The sequence below is a fragment of the Schistocerca piceifrons genome, chromosome 5 (genome assembly GCF_021461385.2).
Source record: "Schistocerca piceifrons isolate TAMUIC-IGC-003096 chromosome 5, iqSchPice1.1, whole genome shotgun sequence".
Classification (NCBI taxonomy): Eukaryota; Metazoa; Arthropoda; class Insecta; order Orthoptera; family Acrididae; genus Schistocerca; species Schistocerca piceifrons.
This window is the reverse complement of record NC_060142.1, coordinates 173,501,652-173,525,550: the sequence shown is the minus strand read 5'-3', so window position 1 is coordinate 173,525,550 and position 23,899 is coordinate 173,501,652. Positions and strand designations below refer to the sequence as shown.

The window sequence follows — 23,899 nt, the reverse complement described above, 5'->3', positions numbered from 1 at the left end:
ATGCACAATGTCGGCACTAGTACAGTGTATATCCACCTTTCGCAGCAATGCAGGCTGCTATTCTCCCATGGAGACGATCGTAGAGATGCTGGATGTAGTCCTGTGGAACGGCTTGCCATGCCATTTCCACCTGGCGCCTCAGTTGGACCAGCGTTCGTGCTGGACGTGCAGACTGCGTGAGACGACGCTTCATCCAGTCCCAAACATGCTCAATGGGGGACAGATCCGGAGATCTTGCTGGCCAGGGTAGTTGACTTACACCTTCTAGAGCACGTTGGGTGGCACGGGATACATGCGGACGTGCATTGTCCTGTTGGAACAGCAAGTTCCCTTGCCGGTCTAGGAATGGTAGAACGATGGGTTCGATGACGGTTTGTATGTACCGTGCACTATTCAGTGTCCCCTCGACGATCACCAGTGGTGTACGGCCAGTGTAGGAGATCGCTCCCCACACCATGATGCCGGGTGTTGGCCCTGTATGCCCCGGTCGTATGCAGTCCTGATTGTGGCGCTCACCTGCACGGCGCCAAACACGCATACGACCATCATTGGCACCAAGGCAGAAGCGACTCTCATCGCTGAAGAGGACACGTCTCCATTCGTCCCTCCATTCACGCCTGTCGCGACACCACTGGAGGCGGGCTGCACGATGTTGGGGCGTGAGCGGAAGACGGCCTAACGGTGTGCGGGACCGTAGCCCAGCTTCATGGAGACGGTTGCGAATGGTCCTCGCCGATACGCCAGGAGCAACAGTGTCCCTAATTTGCTGGGAAGTGGCGGTGCGGTCCCCTACGGCACTGCGTAGGATCCTACGGTCTTGGCGTGCATCCGTGCGTCGCTGCGGTCCGGTCCCAGGTCGACGGGCACGTGCACCTTCCGCCGACCGCTGGCGACAACATCGATGTACTGTGGAGACCTCACGCCCCACGTGTTGAGCAATTCGGCGGTACGTCCACCCGGCCTCCCGCATGCCCACTATACGCCCTCGCTCAAAGTCCGTCAACTGCACATGCGGTTCACGTCCACGCTGTCGCGGCATGCTACCAGTGTTAAAGACTGCGATGGAGCTCCGTATGCCACGGCAAACTGGCTGACACTGACGGCGGCGGTGCACAAATGCTGCGCAGCTAGCGCCATTCGACGGCCAACACCGCGGTTCCTGGTGTGTCCGCTGTGCCGTGCGTGTGATCATTGCTTGTACAGCCCTCTCGCAGTGTCGGGATCAAGTATGGTGGGTCTGACACACCGGTGTCAATGTGTTCTTTTTTCCATTTCCAGGAGTGTAACTTGTGTATTTGATTTTAATCTCTTTATGGTTGTTGATGATTGGATCTCAGAGCCATACACAGACTTTGTATCTGATTATGTGAAATGCTAGAGACTCCTTCAGGCTGCACTTTATTCCTAAGAATCTTGCATGAATGGGGGAACATAACATTTGAAGTCTCACAATTATCGTTACTAGGTTCACTCTTGTTTTACATAAATTATATTCAAATTCTTGCATGAATAACACAACGCCAATAAAGTATAGCCTGAGGAAATGTGCAGTTTTTCACAAGATAAAATTTGAACGTAATTTAATTAGAACTAGAGCTAGGTTGACTCTGGTTCTACTTAAATTATGTTCAAATTTTATTAGAACTAGAGCTAGGTTGACTCTAGTTCTACTTAAGTTATGTTCAAATTTTTCTATGTGAGAACTGCACATTTCCTCAGGCTGTCCCACGATCCTCGTGGGACATCACATATTATGTCCACTCAGTGTTAATATTTGGTGACCGAGAAATGTTGCGAGAAACTTCGAGAGGTTGAAGAGGATGGCTTGAAAAAATCGGGGATAGGAACCCGTGTCGAGAAACGTCATCCCAAAACACTACAGAGTGTCGAAGTTATAGGTGAGAGCACCTGCCATTAGGCCACTTCTTCAGCAGCAAACGTGACTTCGTACGCTGACGGAACATAGGTGGAGCGTCTCGAGATGTTATTTGTTACTCGTATTCAATGATCCCGGTTGACTGTCACAATCATCAGTGAAGAAGATGGAACTGACTGCTGCTTAGATAGGCCTCAGTTCTTATGAATGCGATGTTCTGTTGCTTCGGTGGTTGATAGTTTCGGACAGTGTGGTGCATCGGAAGTTTATTTTTCTCCTAGAATCTCCAATGTTTTCGGTGTAGAGGAGAAAAATAAACTGTAGATGGAAACCTGTGTCCGAAATTGTGATTCACCAAGGCAACACAGCATCGCATTCATAGGAGGCAAGGCCTGTCTACGCAGCTGCTAACGCCATCTTCTCCACTGGCGATCGCGGAAATCAGCCACGATTACTGAATAACAAACAACACTGCGAAACGTTCCGTCTATGGTCCATCAGCGTGCAGTGTCAGGTTAGCTGCTGAAGGGGTTGCCTAGGAGCAGGCGCCAGCACCTATAACTTCGACGCTCTGTAGCGTCTTGGATGAAGTTTCCAGGTACAGTTCCCTATCCTTGATCTGTTTTTTAAGACGCCCTCTACAATAACTTGAAGTTTGTCGCAACGCTTCCGGTATGATATAATGGGTACTGAAGCCCTTATCTCTTCCATATCGACTCCTGTTTCTTCTTCTACGACGTCATCAGATTAGTCCCCCCGCTAATAAAAGCCCTCAACGCACTCTTTCCACCTATCTCTCTCTCTTTTCTGCGTTTAACAGTTAATTCACATTGCACTCTCAATGTTATCGACCCTGCCTTTAATTTCACCGAAGGTTGTTTCGATTTTTCTATACGCTGAGTCAGTCCTTCCGACAATCATTTCTTTTCCGGTTTCGTCGCATTTTTCATGCAGCCATTTCGCCGTAGCTTTCCTACATTCCCTATTTGTTTCATTCCTAAGTGATTTGTACTTCTGTATTCCTTAATTCCCCTGAACATTTTTGTACTTTTCCGTCGATCAAATGGAGTATTTCTTCTGTTAACCATGGTTTTTTCACAGATGCCTTTCTTGTAACTGCTCTTTTTAGAGATGTTCATTCCTCTTCAACTGTACTGCCTACTGAGTTATTCATTATTGCTATAACTGTAACCTTGGAGAACTTCAAGTGTGTGTCGTTATTCCTTAGTACCTCTGTATCCTTCTTCTGTGCAGATTAATTCTTCCTGACTAAGCTCTTAAACCTCAGCCTACTCTTCATCATTACCAAATTGTGATCTGAGTCTATTTATGCCCCTGGGTATGCCTTACAATGCAAAACCTGAGTTCGGAATCTCTGCCTGACCATAAAGTAATCTATCTGAAATCTTCCGTATCTTCCGGCCTTTTCCAAGTATACCTCTTCCTCTTGTGCTTCTTGAACAGAGTATTCGCTGTTACTAACTGAAATTTATTGCGGAACTAAATTAGTGTTTCTCTTCTCTACTACCAAGTCCATATTCTCCCGCAACCTATCCTTCTATTCCAACCGCATTCCAATACCCAATGACTATTAGTTTTTCATCTTCCTTAATCACTGAATTACCCGTTCAGGATCGTCATATACTTTCTGCCTTTTCATTTTCTGCTCGCTACGTTGGTGTGTGTACGTAACCTATTGTTATCAGTGTTGGTTTTCCGTCGATTCTGATGAGAACCATCGTATTGCTGAACTGCCCTGCCTTCGTAGTCTTAACGAGTCCTACTCCCGTTATATCATTTACACCTGTAATGCAGCGTATCAACATACACTCTGTTTTACTCTGAGAGTCTGCCTTCATAGTTGAGTACCATATGAGAAGTCTGCGCTCGATTCACGACTGGATCTAAGATTTTCTCTGCTTGGAGACTTGGTGTTTTGTTGTCTACACCGTCATTTCATCTTCATCGACACGCAAGTCATTGAATTGGCGTCTATTAAAAAGACCTGCATGCAGGCAGCCACTCTACCCAGCGGGAGGTCCTGACCACACACACACACACACCATTCTTTCATTTGAGAACCTAAGACTCCCTCCACTCTGTTTAATGCCATAACATTTTAGTCTCCCAAATACAATTTTGCGTCTCACACAGGTCACAGAATAACCCAAAAAATTAATTTTTAACTGTTGACTCTATCAGCACTGCATTTACGCGGTCATGTTTTGTGTCTTCTGTGGAGAGTCTTCCTGACGAGTCGCTGCTCTGTACAGGATGAACGGAGTGGGCGTCAACAAGACGCACCAGCATATGCGCGCCGGCGGCGGCCTGCCCGTGTCTGCGCTGGGCACGGCTCTCGAGGTGCCGGCGGCGGAGCGCCGCCCCCGCGTGGGCCGCCTGCCGGCGCAGCTGCCGCCCCCGGCGCCGGGGACGGATCCGACGCTGCCGGACCCGCGGCCGGCCGGCGACGCCGACGCCGAGCCGGCGGCAGGGGAGGCTCGCTACGAGCTGCACGAGTACGGCTACGGCAAGAACTACGTCAAGCTGCTACACGTCAAGCGCGACGGCGCCACCCACTCCATCCGCGAGTACGAGGTCAACACCCACCTGCGCCTCAACTCCAAGCGCGACTACCTGGCCGGCGACAACCGCCACATCATCGCCACCGACACCCAGAAGAACACCGTCTACGTGCTCGCCAAGAAGCACGGCGTAAGTACCGCGCCCATGCCGTGCCATTCCGAGCCTCCCAACACTCTTACTACAACTTCCTATAGTGTTATTCGTCAGTAACTCTGGGAACTTCAGAAGACGGCTGGTTGAAGCTACAGACAAATGTAATGTATTGCGAATACAAAGAATGAAGGATTCTTTACGGTACGATTATGTGATAGCAGAACAAACACTGGTAGCAGTTACTTCTGTAAAATATCTAGGAGTATGCGTATGGAACGATCTGAAGGGGAATGATCACATAAAATTAATTGTTGGTAAGGCGGGTGCCAGGTTGAGATTCATTGGAAGAGTCCTTAGAAAATGTAGTCCATCAACAAAGGAGGTGGCTTACAAAACACTCGTTCGACCTATACTTGAGTATTGCTCATCAGTGTGGGATCCGTACCAGGTCGGATTGACGGAGGAGGTACAGAAGATCCAAAGAAGAGCGGCGCCTTTCGTCACAGGGTTATATGGTAATCGTGATAGCGTTACGGAGATGTTTAGCAAACTCAAGTGTCAGGCTCTGCAAGAGAGGCGCTCTACATCGCGGTGTAGCTTGCTGTTCAGGTTTCGAGAGGGTGTGTTTCTACTTACACCTCCCGAGGAGATCACGAATGTAAAATTAGAGAGATTCGAGGGCGCACGGAGGCTTTCCGGCAGTCGTTCTTCCCGCGAACCATACGCGACTGGAAAAGGAAAGGGAGGAAATGACAGTGGCACGTAAAGTGCCCTCCGCCACACACCGTTGCGTGGCTTGCGGAGTATAAATGTAGATGTAGATGTAGATGTATAGGAAACAGACACACGTCGTGGATAGAGTACCTCTCCAACATTGTTACTCTGGCTACAAATGCTCGATACGGGCACCGTTTGTGACGCGACACACGTCAATATGGGCGGAGGAGCACGTGCGTGAAATTCATTGCTGATCGGGGAAGGGCAGCGACAGTGGACCACCTTGTAAATCTGTTCATTGAATTGCCTACTTGCAGGCGCGTACTAATTCGATGCAACAATATGGAGCAGCTGATTTGTCTACGTGTTTTGATATGCTTGCCCTCTAGTGGTGTGCTTTGCAACTAAACTGCGGGGCATACTACAGATCGAAGCTTGGGGAGATGCTATATTCTCTAATGTGTGTCATTTTTCTCTGTGTCTTCTAATTTTCTGAATCCCTGGAGGAACCTATGAACAAATTTACATTTTCAACTTTTCTTGAGAATATGTATTTTGGAACCACATATTTCCTCTCCCTAACAGTTGTTAATACCATTTGTTTCATTACAATATGCTACAAAGAGAGGAAGTCCACTCATAAAAAGCCATTGCTCAAAGCGGTCCGCTTCAACAAGCCACGGACACAGGCAGCAGTGTATGGCCTCAAAACTTCCAATGTAGGCAGGCACAACGGCTATAGGAGATCACGCAGCGCGCACCACCCACCATAAAATATTCAGTCGTCGGTTCAGATGTCGCATGAAAAAGTTAAAATAAGTAACTCTTTATTTATCACTGCACACTTCAGTTTTCCACTTTTCGGTCGGCGGCGGAGAAAAAAACGTATAGACTTTTTGGTTCAACCATGAGACGTTTTACATTGCGCAACACAGTTAAAGGGCTACTTTTTTTTAAAACCCAGTAATAATCTCCCATTGCAACGCAGAAATTTGAAATTTGGCTCAAAAGTATCTGTAGCCTTCCTTTTTAATGGTGCAAAATCGTGGCGATCTTCAACATCACCCTCGGGCCCGGCAACACTACCGACAGCAAGGTGTCGAAACATGCCGAAACTAGACCACAGCTCAGAAGTTCGTGTGAATTATAATGTGGTTTAGTGGTATCATTCTGGCACCAAATATCACCACAGTTCTATATAGCACCACTGTGAAGGTGTCACACGATGGGAAGGTCGTCACAGCTGCGGTTACCTACATTTCACCGCTTCTTTTGACGCCTTTGCGATGGAGATAACACAAAGACTGCTTTAAATATGAACGAAGTTTGTGCGAAAGAATAGTACTTCAAAAATATTTTCTGCACTTAATGTCTCTGTACTATCCGGACTACGATGCTTCTTTCCTGTCTGTTGCGGCTCACACAAACCACGGTGATTACGGTTTGGGAAACGTGTGACGCGGCCTTTGATAAAGTGTTTCTGTATCGCAGGTGGAATCACCGGAAGACTTCGGGTTGCTGGTGTGCAGCCACTTTCTGTACACGTACCGACACGTGGAGGAGGTCTCCGTACACGTGGAGGAGTACCCCTGGGAGAGGCTGCAATCCGACGAGCGGCCTCACAACCACGCCTTCATCTTCTCTCCCACGGCCTACAGGTTCTGCACCGTCACGCAGGCCAGAAACGGTGAGCACAGCTTCAGAAAGTACAACACGCTGTGGCTGCATGTATGTTTCGTTAAACAGTTTAATATTCTATCAGATTACAACCATTACTGTTTCGTGCTGATAGATTAATTTTCTCTAAGGAAAGCCATTTTCTTGAATACTTCTTTTCCTTTGAGATCTATTTTACCGTATTTACTTGTTTTATCTCCGTTGGACTTCTCCTTTTCTTTCTCCAGCGAAGATCCATTCAGGAAAATAAGAACTATGAACCTACTTTTAACATTTCGGTCATTAGTATCACAAGTAACTACTAGCACGATTGGTTCAGATAAAGACGAGAACGATTTTTTTTTAATTTATTGCTTTAGAGGAATAATACCAGATTTTCTGTTAGTGTGATTTAGGCAAACTGTAAGAAGCCTGTTTTAAGAAGTGTCGATAGGGATTTAATTATGCTAGTAACACCTGCAGCACCATTTCTCTCGATATAGATTCGCTTTGAATTAATAGTAACAATCAATCAATCGCAATAGGGTGGCGAAGTTATTCATCAAACTATTGTAAATTTGACACACATAGGAAACTTCCAACAACTTGCCAGCAAAAAATGTTCTCGTAAATTTACGCTATTCGTTCAGTCGAAGTATTCGCCATTCTTTAATTAGTCAGTATCCTTATAAGACAACTTTACTTGTCGATTTCCCCGCCAAACACAAATTCACGTTTCATTAAAATAACTTTATACTCAGTGCTTCAGTTTCATTCTTTTTATGCGAGCCTTGTCTCGCCAGGTTTCTCTCACTGAGCAAGCAATTATATTATATAGCTTTATTCTACTTTTGCATCCTCTTCTACGGTCCTGAGGTTTTTCGTATCTTCACAACTTGTAACTCTCATCTGATACCTTCCATTGGAACTAAATCGTAGTGTCTTTCTGCAAAATGCAGTAAACTAGATTAGCTCTGCTGGTACTAGCAATTTGTTTCCGAATCTTCTTATATTTTAGTTTTCACCTAATCAGTAATCAGAGGATTTTTATTTTTGAAGATACATTCCACGTGCGTAGAGTTTTACCTATTTGTTGCTTGTATATATACAATGTAACCACTTAACAATTATATCAGACTGAAATTTTTATTGTTTTTAATAGCTACCATTTTGTAATTTTATTTCCTAATTATTCTGAAAGTTTCGTGCTAATTCATTTCTTCCTAAGATAACAATATTTACTAACTAAATTTATAAACTTATTAATTAGTAATTAAGATTTTAGTCCTATCTTAGTTATAATTTGCCTCAAAAAAGATAGCTTGAGATTTATGGCTTCCGGCACTAGGATAGCTTTCCTGAAATCTGGAAGACCACGACAAGGCTAAGAAGTTGAAATCCCGAAGTACCTGCAGTGCTTATTAAAGTTCCCACTGATCAACAATATGTTGTCACAGTACCACTTTGTGCTGCCATCACCGCCGTGCGTTCTCCGGCTCCGGGGTTGTATCCATGTCTCCAGTTAGGAGTACGCTGCAACGGCGGGGAATGTCTGGCCTTCCTGTGTTGTCTGGCAGCTGTTTCGCAACATTTCACAGACGACAGCTTAGGGGCCCACGCTGGACACCCCGCCAGATGAAGTTCAGCATACTTCTACGCCCAAACTTTGCATTCAGTCCTTTTAGATAAATACTTTTTGGTAGTGGGCGCCGTCATTGTAACTACTAAAACAGCTAAGCTGCCCACGTTTCGACCGACTTTCTGCAGTCCTCTTCAGGGCGCTGAACCCCCTTGAAGATTACCGCAGGAAGTCGGTCAAAACGTCGATAATTTAGCGGCCTTAGTAGTTACAATTACGCGACCCAAAACCCAAAATTATGTTCAACTCCCTGAAGAGAACCGCAGAAAGCCGGTCAGCATGTCGGCAATTTAGCTGTTTTAGTAAATACAATGATGCGGCGCAGTAACCTAAATTATTTTACCCAAAATAACACCGGCCATGGGGGAGTCCGTACTTAATTACATTCATTTATGTCATAAATTCTTCATGGACCTCCGGTGTTTCTCCTATCTTTAAAGATAAATTTCCAGTTCTCTCCTGGATATATTTTCAGCTATTATGTTTATCAGGTACCCTTAAGACCTGTTGTGTGCTGTCCCATACCTGTACTTCTGTTCTTCAGTTCCTCCGTATTCAGTGGCGTCCTTAAAATGGATACAGCACCGAACGATATGGTTCGGCGTTCCAATTTCTTCGCAGTTACTGCTGGGTCGACATCCTTTTCTGTTCAGGTATGAAGCGTAAGGCTACTGCTCTGTACGGAAACGGTTCTTACCCCTCGAAGGTACAATGTACTTCATTTTAAGTCTTTAGTTCACACTGTGGAAGATCACGCAGACACGTCGTGCCCTTGAAAATGCATCCTCGTCTTCCTTCCATTTTCGCATTAATGAGTACCAGTACTACCGTTCCTTGGTTTCAGGGGGTAGCTTTTACAAATTTCGTGACAGCTGTTACTTATTTGAAACCCTGTTGTCCTTTTGCAGAGCGGCCCAAGATAAAGGGCGGGCTGCGCGACCTGCGTGTCCTCAAGACGACGCAGTCAGCCTTCAAGGACTTCATCCAGGACGAGTACCGCACGCTGCCCGACGCCAACGACAGGATCTTCAGCACCATCGTCAGCGCCACGTGGGACTACTCCACCGCCAACGGGGTCAACTTCGACAAAGTCTGGTGAGTGTGCCTGCTGCTACTTCACCGGTGACTGCCCTCTCCTGTTTACAAGTAGAGAGGGACTAGTTGGCATGGATTTTGACTTTTGATTTTTCGATTTTTTGGGTAATACTTGGAGAGATTCTGGTGAATCCCGCGATTAGCTTAGCTTATTGATTACAAAATCATGTAGGACCTGTTAATCGAATACGTAACCGAAAAACATTTAAGAAGAACTCAGTTGACAGCTGGTAAAATTGTTGTTTATTAAAACGCGGCTGTTTTTCCTAAAAGTTTGGAACCAGGCCAATTATCTTGGGGTGCTGGGTTAGTTGGCATACCCCTATGGGTGAATTGGCATAACCTGATGTGGATACTTAGGCAGAACACAGCACTTTTCAAGGACCAACATATTATTTTATCAAAACTTACGATAACTTTCTTTTCAAAGAATAAATTCTTCAAAAACCAAATACCTTGTGAAGAAATAACACTTGAAAAAAAAAAAAACAAATTCTACTTAAGTTCATAAACAACTTTATGAGCCTAACTATCTAGCCGAACAATGAATACTTCAAGAAAAATAGGTTCTGCTAATTATAGATACTTGTAATTATTCAAATAGAATCAGTTCAATGTTTTAAATCTCCTGCGAATGCAGAGGTTGGGCGCTCGTTTAATTGAACACGTGAATTCAATTTTCCCGCAGTTTTATATTGGTTGTACCAAAGCGAATCATCGTCGTCTGGCCATCTCCAAATTTCCTCTTTTTGACCATAATGGACACGCGAACCTCATTGTTGTCGGTTCGACAATCTTCACTGGATCATGACTCGCATAGTAATTCGCCAAAACAATCATTGAAATGTATTTATGGTGATCGGGAGGCCCTTGAGACAGTGAGACATTCCTTGTCGGTTTTGTTCGATGTGAACTGCAGGTAAAACTTTGTCAACTGAACCCAAACCTAGCTGTGCCAAATTGATATCATAAACGAAGTGGATACCACACGATCCCGTACATCAGAAATAAAAGATTGTAATACATGCATGCAACTCCAGTTAACCTCACTTTCGACAATTATTATCATTAGTTTCTAAATTTGATCTACAGGTTCACAAGAACAAAAAAATTTACGATCAAAAAATTTACTCAACGGTCAGAAAACGATGAAACATTGGCCCTTCCTTCGTGACATTTCCAAGCAAAATTATAGTGGATGGTTCGCCTTTATAAATACTCATTTCTAGCACGATGGGAGTGCACTGGCTCCACGGTGGCAGGAAATAGAAGATGTGTGCCAGCTAGCCCCTTATGCCAACTAACCTCGATCACTCCTACGTCAGAAGGAATGAAAAAGGTTGGAGTATAACATCTTGATGATGACAATGTTATCAGAGGTTTACCATCTAGAAGTCTGGAAGAGAAAAATAAATTAGCGCATCACTGTACAAAGGTGATTGAGAAACTCGAGGAAAATTTAAATCAGAATGTCTGGGGCAATACCAGTCCCGTATCCTCCAGATAGTGTATCAGGTTTTGCTGTTCGAAAACGTGCGCGAGGCTAATTGGATGTAGGCTGTTTTGTTATTGACATATCACCACATGAAGGCCCGACGCACAAAAACGGTATTTTAATTTTCTGAGCTCTTGCTAATCTTGGCAGAATTGAACTGACGGCTAAATTATCGTTCGTGAGAAGCCTCGTATAAAGAGTGGTGCTACGAATCCGTGTTTAAAATTAATTACAGATATTAACTGAAACAAATAAAAACGCTCAAAATTTTTTTGGCACAGACAAAAAAGCAGCTGTCATCCACACTTAGACCAAGTGGTCATGATCCCACTGAAGTCTCCGGATATTTTGCGCTTAATTAACGCTCGAATTTTCTGTAGAGAGATACTGACGTAATTTATAACTTACTTTTAAAGCAAGAGGTGTGCATTTGTTGAAGATCTTTGAGAGCTCGATAATAAAAGAGAAAGAAAATATGAAGTTCTTAATGTACGCCGCTAAACATTTCCGTGAAAGAGATTGGACATGTGCTCTATATGAAGACTTGCCGCTCCAGTGCAATCTTCTTCGGTTTTTTGTGTGTTTATTCGGCAATGGAAAGCGAAACTGAACTTGCTCCATTAAATTTCTGGTGTGTAGCCTCATAAATTCAGATTCTTCTTCTTCTAATATTTCGGCTGTGCATCGCTCAGCCATGAAGAAACTGAGCGAGGTGGCGCAGTGGTTAGACACTGGACTCGTATTCGGGAGGACGACGGTTCAATCCCGCGTCCGGCCATCCTGATTTAGGTTTTCCGTGATTTCCCTAAATCGCTCCAGGCAAATGCCGGGATGGTTCCTTTCAAAGGGCACGGCCGACTTCCTTCCCCGTCCTTCCCTAATCCGATGAGACCGATGACCTCGCTGTCTGGTCTCCTTCCCCCAAAAACCACCACCACCGCCATGAAGAAACTGAGATTTTCCGACGGCTTGCATTTTGCGTACTGTGTGAATAACTTGTAAAGCGTTGCTGTGCTACCGCTGTCAAGTGCTTCAAGAACACCACAATTTAAAAATATCTCCAGTTAGGGAAATTACGGGTATTATGTATCCTTAGCGTGCTGTCACTTGCGAAATCCTTTGTAAGACAGCGTTATTCATAAATATCTACAGGATTTCAGAAGACAACCGCGGAAAAACAATAGACAGACGTCAGCATCTCTCCATGTTCCTCACATTATAAGCTCTCAATTTAAGCTCTATTATGGGCTGAAGTGCAAGAGAAATTCATGGGATTCTCCTGGGAAGGTGCAACAACTAAAACCTAAATTGTAAATCTTTTCTTTGGGTTACCTTTTATGAAACATTCCCTTAGGAAAATTTATATTTTACTGTGCTGGAAAACCCCTTACGTTATTTGATTTTCAAACAGCTGAGCAGAACTGGACTACTCAGACATTTGTCTCTTTACTTATTCTAATCAATACTAAACTGACACACAATATTTTTTTAGCGCAACGCAATCTGACTTTCAATAATCCCTACAAAAGAATGGCCCTGACTAACAATAACCTATACCTTTCATGAATGACTTACCTCACAAAAATCTTCGTTACTCGAGCTACTGCAATACAGCGAGCGCCAATACTGCCAGCTAAATAAAAAATTCTAACTATTGAAGGAACCTACTACTGATAGGCATAGTTAGCAAATGAAAGATTTTGATAGAGAACAAACAGTGTATTTACCTTAATAATGTTCAAAAGTCGTCATATATATCCAGTATTAAAATTTTCTTTCTGATGGACACACGTCCAAATCGTCCGCTCTCAAAATTCTGCCATCTCTCTCCCCACATCCACCACTGCTGGCGGCTCACCTCCAATTGCGCAACGCTATGCGCTGTTCACATCCAACTGCCCAACACTGCAATAGCAAATATTCCAACAATGGAAACCAACCACAGACTGCACACAGCACAGTCAGTGATTTTCATACAGAGCGCTACGTGGCGTTACCAACATAAAAACCTAAACAGCCTACTTACACATTCTACACGCGTGAATTAATTCGAAGGGTCAATATGGAGCAGATGACTTATCTGCATGCTGCATGTTCCGACACGCCTGCCCCATACAATTACACTGATTGTATTGTACCTACGCTACGGCGCGTATTACGAATCGAAACTTGGAGAGATGTTCTATCCACTGATATGGGTCATTTTCGGTATATCATGCAGTTTTCGTGGAGTCATTTCTGAAATCTTTGAGGTATATACGAATAATGCTGTATATTAGAGGCGTCCGTATTACGTTACGCACCCTATATGTCTGTCACAGGTCACGTTACGAACAAACTTTTTATACAGTTGAATACCATATAACCTCAATAATGAAGTTCCCTAGGTGATGTACACGTTTGTTTAGGACACTGCTGATGCAGCATTTTTTACAGTAAAATGTTATAAGAAACTGTCGTTATTTTCGGTAATTTAGAAGTGCATCGAAGGCTGACTTTCTTTTTGACGAACGACGTTATATTAAAGGGTGAAGGAGTACGAGGGTAATCGCAAAAGTAAAGTCTCCTATTTTTTTATAAGTACATAAACCTCTTTATTTCTACAATGGTTTACATCAGTTTATAGCTTGAACATTTAGCTATTTTTCGACATAATCATCATTTATGTCGATGCATTTTTGTAGACGCTGTGGCAGTTTTTGCATGCCCATGTCGTACCAGCTCGCAGCCATGTTGTTCAGAAAGTTATGAACCTCTTCTTTCACCTCGTCGTCGTAGCTGAATCGCTGGGACCACAATTAACGCTGACAGGTACTGTGAGACTCTGAGAAACTCAAACGGGCCATTCAGAACCGGAGAAGAGGAATGTTGAGCAAGGGCGTACACATTCTCCATGACAACGCTCGCTCACACATCGCTCGGCAAACTGTTGCTCTCCTGCAACAGTTTCAGTGGGACATAATCACCAACCCACCCTATAGTCCTGACTTGGCGCCCAGTGACTATCTCCTGTTCCCTAGGTTAAAAGAACATTTGCCCAGAAAGCAATTCAGCTGCGACGACGAGGTGAAAGAAGAGGTTCATAACTTTCTGAACAGCATGGCGGCGAGCTGATATGACATAGGCATACAAAAACTGCCACAGTGCCTACAAAAATGCATCGACATAAATGGTGATTAGCTATTTTTCTACATAAATGTTCAAGTTGTAGACTGATATAAGCCATTGTAGAAATAAACAGATCTATGTACTTATAAAAAAATAAGAGACCTTACTTTTGGGATTACCCATGTATTTTAGTCCTGAAATTTATGGCCACATTGAGACCTCTTCAGGCGGAGTTAGATGTGATTATTGTTTGTATTTGTAGGGACGCGGTGAAGGAGTGCATCCTGGACAAGTTCGCTGGACCGCCGGACACCGGCATCTTCTCGCCGTCTGTGCAGAACACTCTGTACCTCACAGAGAAGATGGTGCTCGACAAAGTCCAGCAGGTCAGTATCTACCCCTGTTCATTATTCGAGAAGAATGGCCTTAACGACGGATGTGGAGGGCGTGTACATAGTAATTTTCGCAGCTACCTCTGCCTCCGATACGTCAGTTGACACTGCAATTTCGCATATACTGTAATTTTGGGAATAAGATATTCAGACTCGTTGTTGGGCTCTCACATGCTTCATGTTGTTCCCAGAGGTGTCTTGTTGAGCTTCTTAGATTGTACCACTCTGACAGTCGATCATGCCCGAAAAATTATAGTTACTCTGCCTTTCTGTTCACAGTGGTTTGTAGAGTATTCAGTTTGTAACACGCAAAATAATATGCAAAATTGATACTTCATGTGCTGTCTCAAGTGGGTTGTACAAATGACTCCGTATTGAGACATGTTAAAAGGAGCTCAACAGCTTATCTGTAGAAACAAATCTCGTGAGTAATTACTGTACTCTTCGAAGTTTTTTTAAATTATTCGAAATTCTATTCAAGCACACCAACATATGGCTGTTAACAATACACCTCTTCTAATCTATTTCACAGAGCTTTCTTATCTGGTACTTTTTGAGAAACTTCGTGAAAGCTCTTGACGCAACATAAAGTTTCTAAGAGATTTTTCCATATAGTGATGACTAAATTATTCAGAGCATCTTTTACACAGTCTTGCCAAAGAGTTCTAGTCAATATTTTGTCGTTCATTGACAATTACGATTTCACCACTGTAATGAGTTTTCAAACTTTTATTGAACTATTGCAGATCCCAAGCTTTCCGTACTCAGTTTCCGATGACCACGCACTCCTACTTGAATTTTTTAAAATCAAAGAGGAGTTATCAATGTGTTCCCTTGTTTATGGTTTGGCCTTTGTCACAGGGAACTGTCTGGAATTTATTTCATCCTCCTTAAACATGTTTTTTTTTTATCTTAGTATGTAAGCCACTAAAAATATTTGTGCAAACGGATTACTGTACATTTATCTAGTTTGTCAAGGGAAATTATTTTGCAAAAGATGCAACTTCTTCTGAATTCAAATGTGTTCATTTCATTTGTGTTGTATTACTGCTTGCCTGATGGTTTTAGGTTACTCATATACCTGTCTGAAAGTACTTGCGTATATTCATTGAGACACATTTTAAGAACACGTTTGCGTTTTTCGTCCTACAGCAGCAGCCATAGTTAACTATAAATGGTAATAAAGTTACTAGTTTCACACTGGATTGAGATATGAGAACATTTTTGGTATGAAAATATCGTTCTGCAAGTGTTCCTGACGATTCGCATTACATACCAGTTAATTCAATTATCACACCACATACATAAAACTTAGAGATCGGTAGATGAAACTTCCTGACTGTATCTTCTGGTTAAATTTCAATGCTAGAGGATGAGCGTTGTAGATTATGTTATGAACATGGACTCTATTTAATTTTCTGTTCTGTATGTTTATTACTGTGAGGATGAAAATTTAATTACAGCGAAACAGAAACAAATGGAAGCAGAGCTTCAGCTGACTATAGTTTGTTACTTCGATATCGAGGTCATTACAAACGAAGCACAAGCTCGGATTGTAGTAAGTTTGGGGGAGGAAATCGGCCTTGTCCTTCCTCGAGCGATTTAGGGAAATCACGGAATGCCTGAATCTGTATAGATAGATGCGGATCTGAACAGTCACCCTCTAGAATGCGAGTCCAGTGTGCTAACCAATGTGCCACCTTGCCTGGTTACAATTAAGCCTCTACAGGGTTGTATATTGGAATGACGACAGTGAAAATTTGTGCCGGACTATAACTCGAACCCAGATTTCCCGCTTTACACAAGTGGTCGTCTTAACCGCTTCGTCTATCCGTACACGCATCACGGTCAGACCCAAACTTCTATAAGTCGTCGTCCGTATTTCACAACCCGAAGGACATATTTATTGAGAGTCGAGGACCTGGTATTGGCGAAAAAATACGAAATAGTTGTGTCTGTGTTATTAAGAAGTAGCTGCAATGTAGTTACGGTTTTTACCTTTAGAACATGAAGCTTAAATAGTTGCAGAATGTGCAACTGCTGGCCAGTTATACAATAAGAATCATATATTACCAATATGGAAAGAAAATTCCAATATGGATATTCTCGTATTGTGGTACGTATTCTGCAAGTATTGTAAGTAGGAGAGTCTTCATTCATTTGCTGTCTATCCCACAGTTTTTCTGTTTCTTTAGATATTCCACAAGGAATATAGCTTCTCGTAAACGAAATACAAGTTATTTAGTTTGGAAATGGATTTTCATTTTGAGTAGCAACATGACAAGGCAAATTGCTCACAAACAGTGACCATCATTTCCCCTCATACACACAATATTAGTAAGCTTACTGATGAAGAAGACAGGGAATCGAAAAAAGGACGAACGGCGAATTATTGCTGTCACAGATTAATTTTCCGCGTGTACGGTAATTATCTAGTCTGTACGGATGGAAGCTTTATGGAATTCGTCAGCAGCTGTTATATCGCACACGTCACAGTGCATCCCACCCGAGTTGGCTTTTTTAATTACTCTCGTTTTGGGACGAAACCGCGCGCAAACACGAATGATGAGAGTTTGTGACAGGACGTGGCATGAGAAGCGAGTGTGAGCGCGGTATTTCGCTCTCCTCGGCAGGAGAATTTCGCGATTCAGCTGTACGTTGTTACTGTATCTGCTTAATCTCACACAAATAAATCAATATTTCCACAATACTGTTAGGAAAACAGATGAACTCTTCATTAGATAGATTAATTTGTGTTTTACGTCTTGAATTGCAATGCCTTCTGGTACCCAGCAGTGTGAGGAGAAAGTTGTGAGAGGTCTTGCGTGCTTGATAGAAATATTGTACTTACTGCATGATGCCACAGCGCAATACATTTTGAGTGGCAAAATAATGCAAGTAAAGTTGATAGGATGAGCACAGGGAGATGCAGTGAGCTGAAAGCAGTAGCATAGGTAAAATTTTACTCCAGAGTATTAGAGAAAGAATATAAGCTCAGATTAACGATAAGTTAAGGAAATCGACCTTCTGCTCGAGTAAGGATACATATTACAATTCTTCTGCAGTAGTTTTATGTTCTCAAGAAAACACAAATCAGGATGTTTAGGCGGGAATTTAAACCTAAGTCCTTCAGACTAAGTGTCTAATTACACAACTGTTGAATCGTCACATGTACTACATCTGCAGTAAGGTGTTGGCTACACTGTAAGTTCACTTAACGTTAGTAAAAAAAAAAAGAACTTTGTCACGGCCCATCCCGTTCGATGCGAAACGAATTTAAAAAAAGTAATGTGATTAACGCAAAATGTTGTTTATTTTGTGCGTTATTAATGAGTCTTAAATTTCACAGAGAAGATATTAAATAACAGAAGAGAAGATAATAAATAATAAATAATCATCTTGTGCCCACAAAGAAGTAAATATTCAGAGCTACTCTTTTTATGAAATGTCTCAAGAAAAGAGCACAGTTGGCGGTAAGAGATGATTCGTTGCTAAGAATCATAGTGGCTTAGAGTAAATTTTCTCTCTTTTGAGTCGTCACAAGACTGCTTCGACGTTATCCATTTATTTATATCCAGTGTTGCATTATGTATGCGTGGCTACTAAGCCAATGTCTTCATTATGTAGAGATGAGGAAGCTTACACAGATTACACCAGCTTGGAGATTTCCATTAAACCAGTCTTGGGTGTGAAGACCACGGCAACAGCAATACGTATAATCTGTGAACTACATCTCCCTCTTTACTGCTTTCTGTATTACCTAATGAATTAGTCTTAGATTGCTCCACTCGTATATTAATTTCTTGTAAGAGCACCTGGTAGACTGCTTCCCTCAAATGTTCTTTTTATTTGCTACCCTGAATATCGACAGTGCTTCTCCACAACACTCAATATTGCTGGCTTTCCATTGCCATATTTTCTCCTTTTTCCGCTGTCTACGTATTCTTACTACAGAGTGCTATGCTTTCGACACACATTCTCGTAAAATTATCCATGTGTTCTAGTTTAAAATTTGATGACAGCAGTTCTGCTGAAAAATCTTCCTTCGCTTACATTATCCTGTTTACGTTTACCGAAATTCGCCTGTTTTGTATAATTTTGCTCTCCAGGCACCACAGTTCCTTCGCTTTTTCTGCTCAATCTTCTTCACTTGTGAGATTCAACCAACCGTTATTTTAGCGACTAACAACCTTATATCTGAAATGTAAGCCACGCAGCCGGCCGCGGTGGCCGTGCGGTTCTAGGCGCTCCAGTCCGGAGCCGCGCTGCTGCTACGGTCGCAGGTTAGAATCCTGCCTCGGGCATGGATGTGTGTGATGTCCTTAGGTTAGTTAGGTTTAAGTAGTTCTAAGTTCTAGGGGACTGATGACCACAGCAGTTGAGTCCCATAGTGCTCAGAGCCTTTTTTTTTTTTTAAGCCAAGCAACCTGTTTGCACTACTTAATATTGCTTCTAATTGTTCCCTACCCAGCTAGAGGGGAAACGGCGTTTATGAGCCTCACCATTTTTCTATTCGCCTGTCACTTTTATTTTTGTTATGGTGTTGGGAGTTACAGTCGACGCTAGTTCGATGAATTGTTCCTATGACGTTTGATTAGCTTTTATGGCAAACTAGCTTAGCGCCTTCTGCTTCGCTTGCCTTTAAGGCCGTAAAAGAATAGTCCTTTCCAAATGTACTTCTGACCAAAAAGTGATTCTAGTAGCTGAAGTAGGAAGTTTTTTTAAGTTTTGCATTTTGAGTTTTTGTGGTGATTTTTCCACAGAAACTTTCGTCCCATAACACATATTTCTTTATTTCGAACAGAGACAACGAAATATTTACATAAAATTTTTCATCCCCTGTTACACCCTTTGGGTGTTGAATTTCCAAGAACACTGAAACGCGTATCTTTTTATTTCTGACGGAGAAGCTAAATACCAAATATCATAGCTCTAGCTTAAAAATTGCCCTAATAGCGACAGCTTTCAAAAAACTGTTATCGCCTATTTCCTTCCCCTTAGGGGTCTATTTCGAAAAATACCGAGCGAGATGGCGCAGCGGTTAGCACACTGGAGTACGACGGTTCAAACATGGTCCGGCCATCCAGGTTTAGACTTCCCGTGATTTCCCTAAACTGCTGCAGGCAAACGCCGGGATGTTTCCTATGAAAGGTCACGCCCCATCCCTGACACAATCAGAATTTGTGCTCCGTCTCTAATGAATCGGTGTAGACGGGACGTTAAACCCGAGCTTCCGTCCTTCTTCGTAAAAGCCATTCTTAAACGATGCCTACAGTGTAAGGTCAACCTCTCCAAATTTCGAGTTTCTATCCGTAGCTGTTTGGGCTGGGCAATGAGGAGTCAGTCAGTCGCAAAGTTTCCTTTTATATACAGAGATATAATTAGTAGAACAAGGTGTATCAGATAAACTGGTGTCCGATGTAACTGAAAGAATAAACTGAACTGTCTTAAAACCCAAATAATGATGATTCGCAGAGTAGTTTGTTTGGTTTTAATTTCTACCTCGCATGGTTGCTTCCGGTGTGTAATGGTACCGCATTGGCACAACTTTTAACGTAAGGTCTCTGTCTCTCTCTCTCTCTCTCTCTGTGTGTGTGTGTGTGTGTGTGTGTGTGTGTGTGTGTGTGTATGTATGTGTGTGTGTGTGTGTGTGTGTGCGTGTGCGTGTGCGTGTGTGTGTGCACCCACGAACGATAAACACGTAAAAAAAATTAATTTTTGTCTAGAGTAAGGGATAACATTATCTCAGAATTAAATTAAAGATGGTGCCAATGGCCAATGTTTTCCTTGGTTCTAAGGCAATTGGTAGGCGTCTCCCATTCATTCGCAATTGGGAACCCCTCTGCGCTACTACCAACAGCCCACCTGACGACTGGCTGGAAATCCCTGCAACTCTACAATGGGTTAGAGCTCAAACACTGGATTAGAGAATGAAAACTACAAAAAGAACTAAAAGATCGCTCCAGTAAGGTACACTGCAACACACGTGGAACAAGTCGTCAGTTTCATTCTGTTACACAAGATGACAGAAACATGCTCATAACACTACAGTCTCATATTTTTTTGATTGATATATTATTCCCGAATCAAAGTAAGAGGAGTTTCAATCCGCGGCGATGCTTCGCTGTAGACAACAGCATCAACAGTGAACCATCTTACAGTGTTGCTGAGCTAATTTGATAAATTATTTATGCGTACTGAAAATATTATGGGCTTCCTTTGGGGCGCATGTGGTTTCATTACTATTGAATATTTACCGTCCAATATAACAAACTGGGATTTATAATGGTAACTTTATTGACAAATTCGCACATATCCTAAGATATGATCGCAGCTTGGTTATTGGCCGCCAGGGTAATTGTGCGTGAAACGCCTTTCGGAAATCTGGAAAGATGGAGTCTACCTTTTCTGCTGTGAGGAACTAGAAAAGTGCGGATGTAGTTCATTCCAGCGGCGCATTAGCGTACCTAACGAGGCTCTCCCGTTGCAGATTTCGCAGATCGAGATGTGGATGCCCAACAAGCACTACTTCACGATCGACCTGAGTAAGTTCCCGCGCAGCATCGTGGGCAGCGACAACAAGGAAGTGTACGAGCCGGTGGACAAGCCGTCCGGCATCATCCACGCCAAGCTCGCCCGCAAGGATCTCAAGGCCAAGCTGTGACGTCATCGCCGATAGCGACGCGAGATCCGCAGCGAGCGCTTGTTGGCACTATGCGCGAATTTCTAAGTGCGCCCAGCTGCCGCTTGCCAGGAATGGTAGTTTCTTCTGCACCGAAAGTCTCGCGGGCGCTATACGTTGCTCAATAAAATGTATTGTACTTACACGGAACGGGGTTGCCTGCTGGACAGATTATGCAAATTTTCGAGCGGCAGAGCAACCATCAGTTATTGGCTAGTCTATAAAAAATAAGACTTTAACTAAGTATTGTAAATTTACGCACCTTACTATGAAGGATTGTACATTTGTATAAAGATAGTTACAATAAAACTATTTATTAAAAGTTAGGTAATGTCATTTCTATATCTTATCAGTTGTATATTTCCAGCCTTTAATTTTGAAACACCCCCTTAGAAAAATTAAGAATGACTGTGCTGGAAAACCTCTACGTTATTTGTTTTTCAAACAGCTGAGCAAAACTGAACGTACTCAGACATTTCTCTCTTTACTTATTCTGATCAACACAAACTCACACACATTATTTTTAGCGCAACGCAATCTGACTTTCAATAATCCCTACAAAAGAATGGCCCTGAATAACGATATCCCATACCTTTCATGAATCACTTAGCTCACAAAAATCTTCGTCACTCGAACTACTGCAATACAGCGAGCACCAATACTGAAGAAAAGATTCTAAAGAAAAAAAGAAAAAAAGGAAAGATTCTAACTACTGAAGGCACTAACTACTGATAGGCATGGTTAGCAAATCAAAGATTTTGATGGAGAACAAACAATGTATTAACCTCAATAGTGTTCGAAAGTTATAATATATATAACAGTTCATGACACCCGGTCTTACAAATTTCGTTTTTCTGACGGACACACGTCCAGATCGTCCGCTCTCTAAACACTGCCATCAAACTCCCCACATCCACCACTGCTGGCGGCTCACCTTCAACTGGGCAACGCTACGCGCTGTTCACATCCAACTGCCCAACACGACAATAGCAAATATTCCAACAATGCAAACCAGCCACAGACTGCACACAGCACAGTCAGTGATTTTCATACAGAGCGCTATGTGGCGTTACCAACATAAAAACCTAAACAGCAGTTGCGCTGCGGTATATGTCTGATACTCGTATGTGATAAGTGCAATAATTTGTTTATTAAAATTTATATAATATTTCTCAATTGTATCAGCTATTACTGATGTTTCTACAGCAATGTTTTTAATAACTACACTACTAGCCATTAAAATTGCTACACCACGAAGATGACGTGCTACAGACTCGAAATTTGACCGACAGGAAGAAGATGCTGTGATATGCAAATGATTAGCTTTTCAGAGCATTCACACAAGGTTGGCGCCGGTGGCGACACCTACAGCGTGCTGACATGAGGAAAGTTTCCAACCGATTTCTCATACACAAAAAGCAGTTGACCGGCGTTGCCTGGTGATACGTTGTTGTGATGCCTCGTGTAAGGAGGAGAAATGCGCACCATCACGTTTCCGACTTTGATAAAGGACGGATTGTAGCCTATCGTGATTGCGGTTTATCGTATCGCGACATTGCTGCTCGCGTTGGTCCCGATCCGATGACTGTTAGCAGAATATGGCATCGGTGGGTTCAGGAGGGTAATATGGAACGCCGTGCTGCATTCCAACGGCCTCGTATCACTAGCAGTCGAGATGACAGGCATCTTATCCGCATGGCTGTAACGGTTCGTGCAGCCGCATCTCGATTCCAGAGTCAACAGATGGAGATGTTTGGAAGACTACAACCATCTGCAAGAAACAGTTCGACGACGTTTGCAGCAGCATGGACTATCAGCCCGGAGACCATGGCTAAGGTTACCTTTGACGCTGCATCACAAACAGGAGCGCCTGCGATGTTGTACTCAATGACGAACTTGGGTGCACGAACGGCAAAACGTCATTTTTTCGGATGAATCCAGGTTCTGTTTACAGCATCATGATGGTCGCATCCGTATTTGGCGACATCGCAGTCTACGCACATTGGAAGCGTGTATTCGTCATCGCCATACTGGCGTATCACCCGGCGTGATGGTATGGGGTGCCATTGGTTACATGTCTCGGTCACTTCTTGTTCTTATTGACGGCACTTTTAACAGTGGACGTTACATTTCAGCTGTGTTACGACGCGTGGTTCTACCCTTCACTCGATCCCTGCGAAACCCTACATTTTAGCAGGATAATGCACTATCGCATGTTGCAGGTCCTGTACGGGCCTTTCTGGATACAGAAAATGTTCGACTGCTGCCCTGATCAGCACATTCTGCAGATCTCTCACCAACTGAAAAGTCTGGTCAATGGTGGCCGAGCAACTGGCTCGTCACAATAGGCCAGTCACTACTCTTGATGAACTGTGTTATCGTGTTGAAGCTGCATGGGCAGCTGTACGTGTACACGCCATCCAAGCTCTGTTTGACTCAATGCCCAGGCGTATCAAGGCCGTTATTACGGCTAGAGGTGGTTGATCTGGGTACTGATTTCTCAGGTTCTATGCACCCAAATTGCGTGAAAATGTAATCATATGTTAGTTCTTGTATAATATAT

General features: G+C 43.1%; 1 protein-coding gene across 1 annotated transcript; it reads left to right on the top strand.

The window, feature by feature from the left end:
- Positions 1 to 4,150: 4,150 nt before the first annotated feature.
- On the top strand, positions 4,151 to 21,662 carry LOC124798844 (uricase). The gene is made up of 6 exons (XM_047262375.1): positions 4,151 to 4,202; positions 4,308 to 4,588; positions 6,761 to 6,956; positions 9,473 to 9,659; positions 14,525 to 14,648; positions 21,145 to 21,662. Exons 1-6 carry the CDS (start codon positions 4,151 to 4,153, stop codon positions 21,316 to 21,318), a joined length of 1,014 nt encoding a protein of 337 aa, XP_047118331.1. The 3' UTR covers positions 21,319 to 21,662.
- The last annotated feature ends 2,237 nt before the right edge of the window (positions 21,663 to 23,899 follow it).

What these genes read in the sequence shown, in the direction of transcription:
- LOC124798844 (XM_047262375.1), top strand. Translation starts at nt 4,151, where the DNA reads ATGAACGGAGTGGGCGTCAACAAGACGCACCAGCATATGCGCGCCGGC. An exon ending in TGCTCGCCAAGAAGCACGGC is followed by an intron (nt 4,589 to 6,760) that starts GTAAGTACCGCG and finishes TCTGTATCGCAG; the next exon opens with GTGGAATCACCGGAAGACTT. An exon ending in GTCAACTTCGACAAAGTCTG is followed by an intron (nt 9,660 to 14,524) that starts GTGAGTGTGCCT and finishes TTGTATTTGTAG; the next exon opens with GGACGCGGTGAAGGAGTGCA.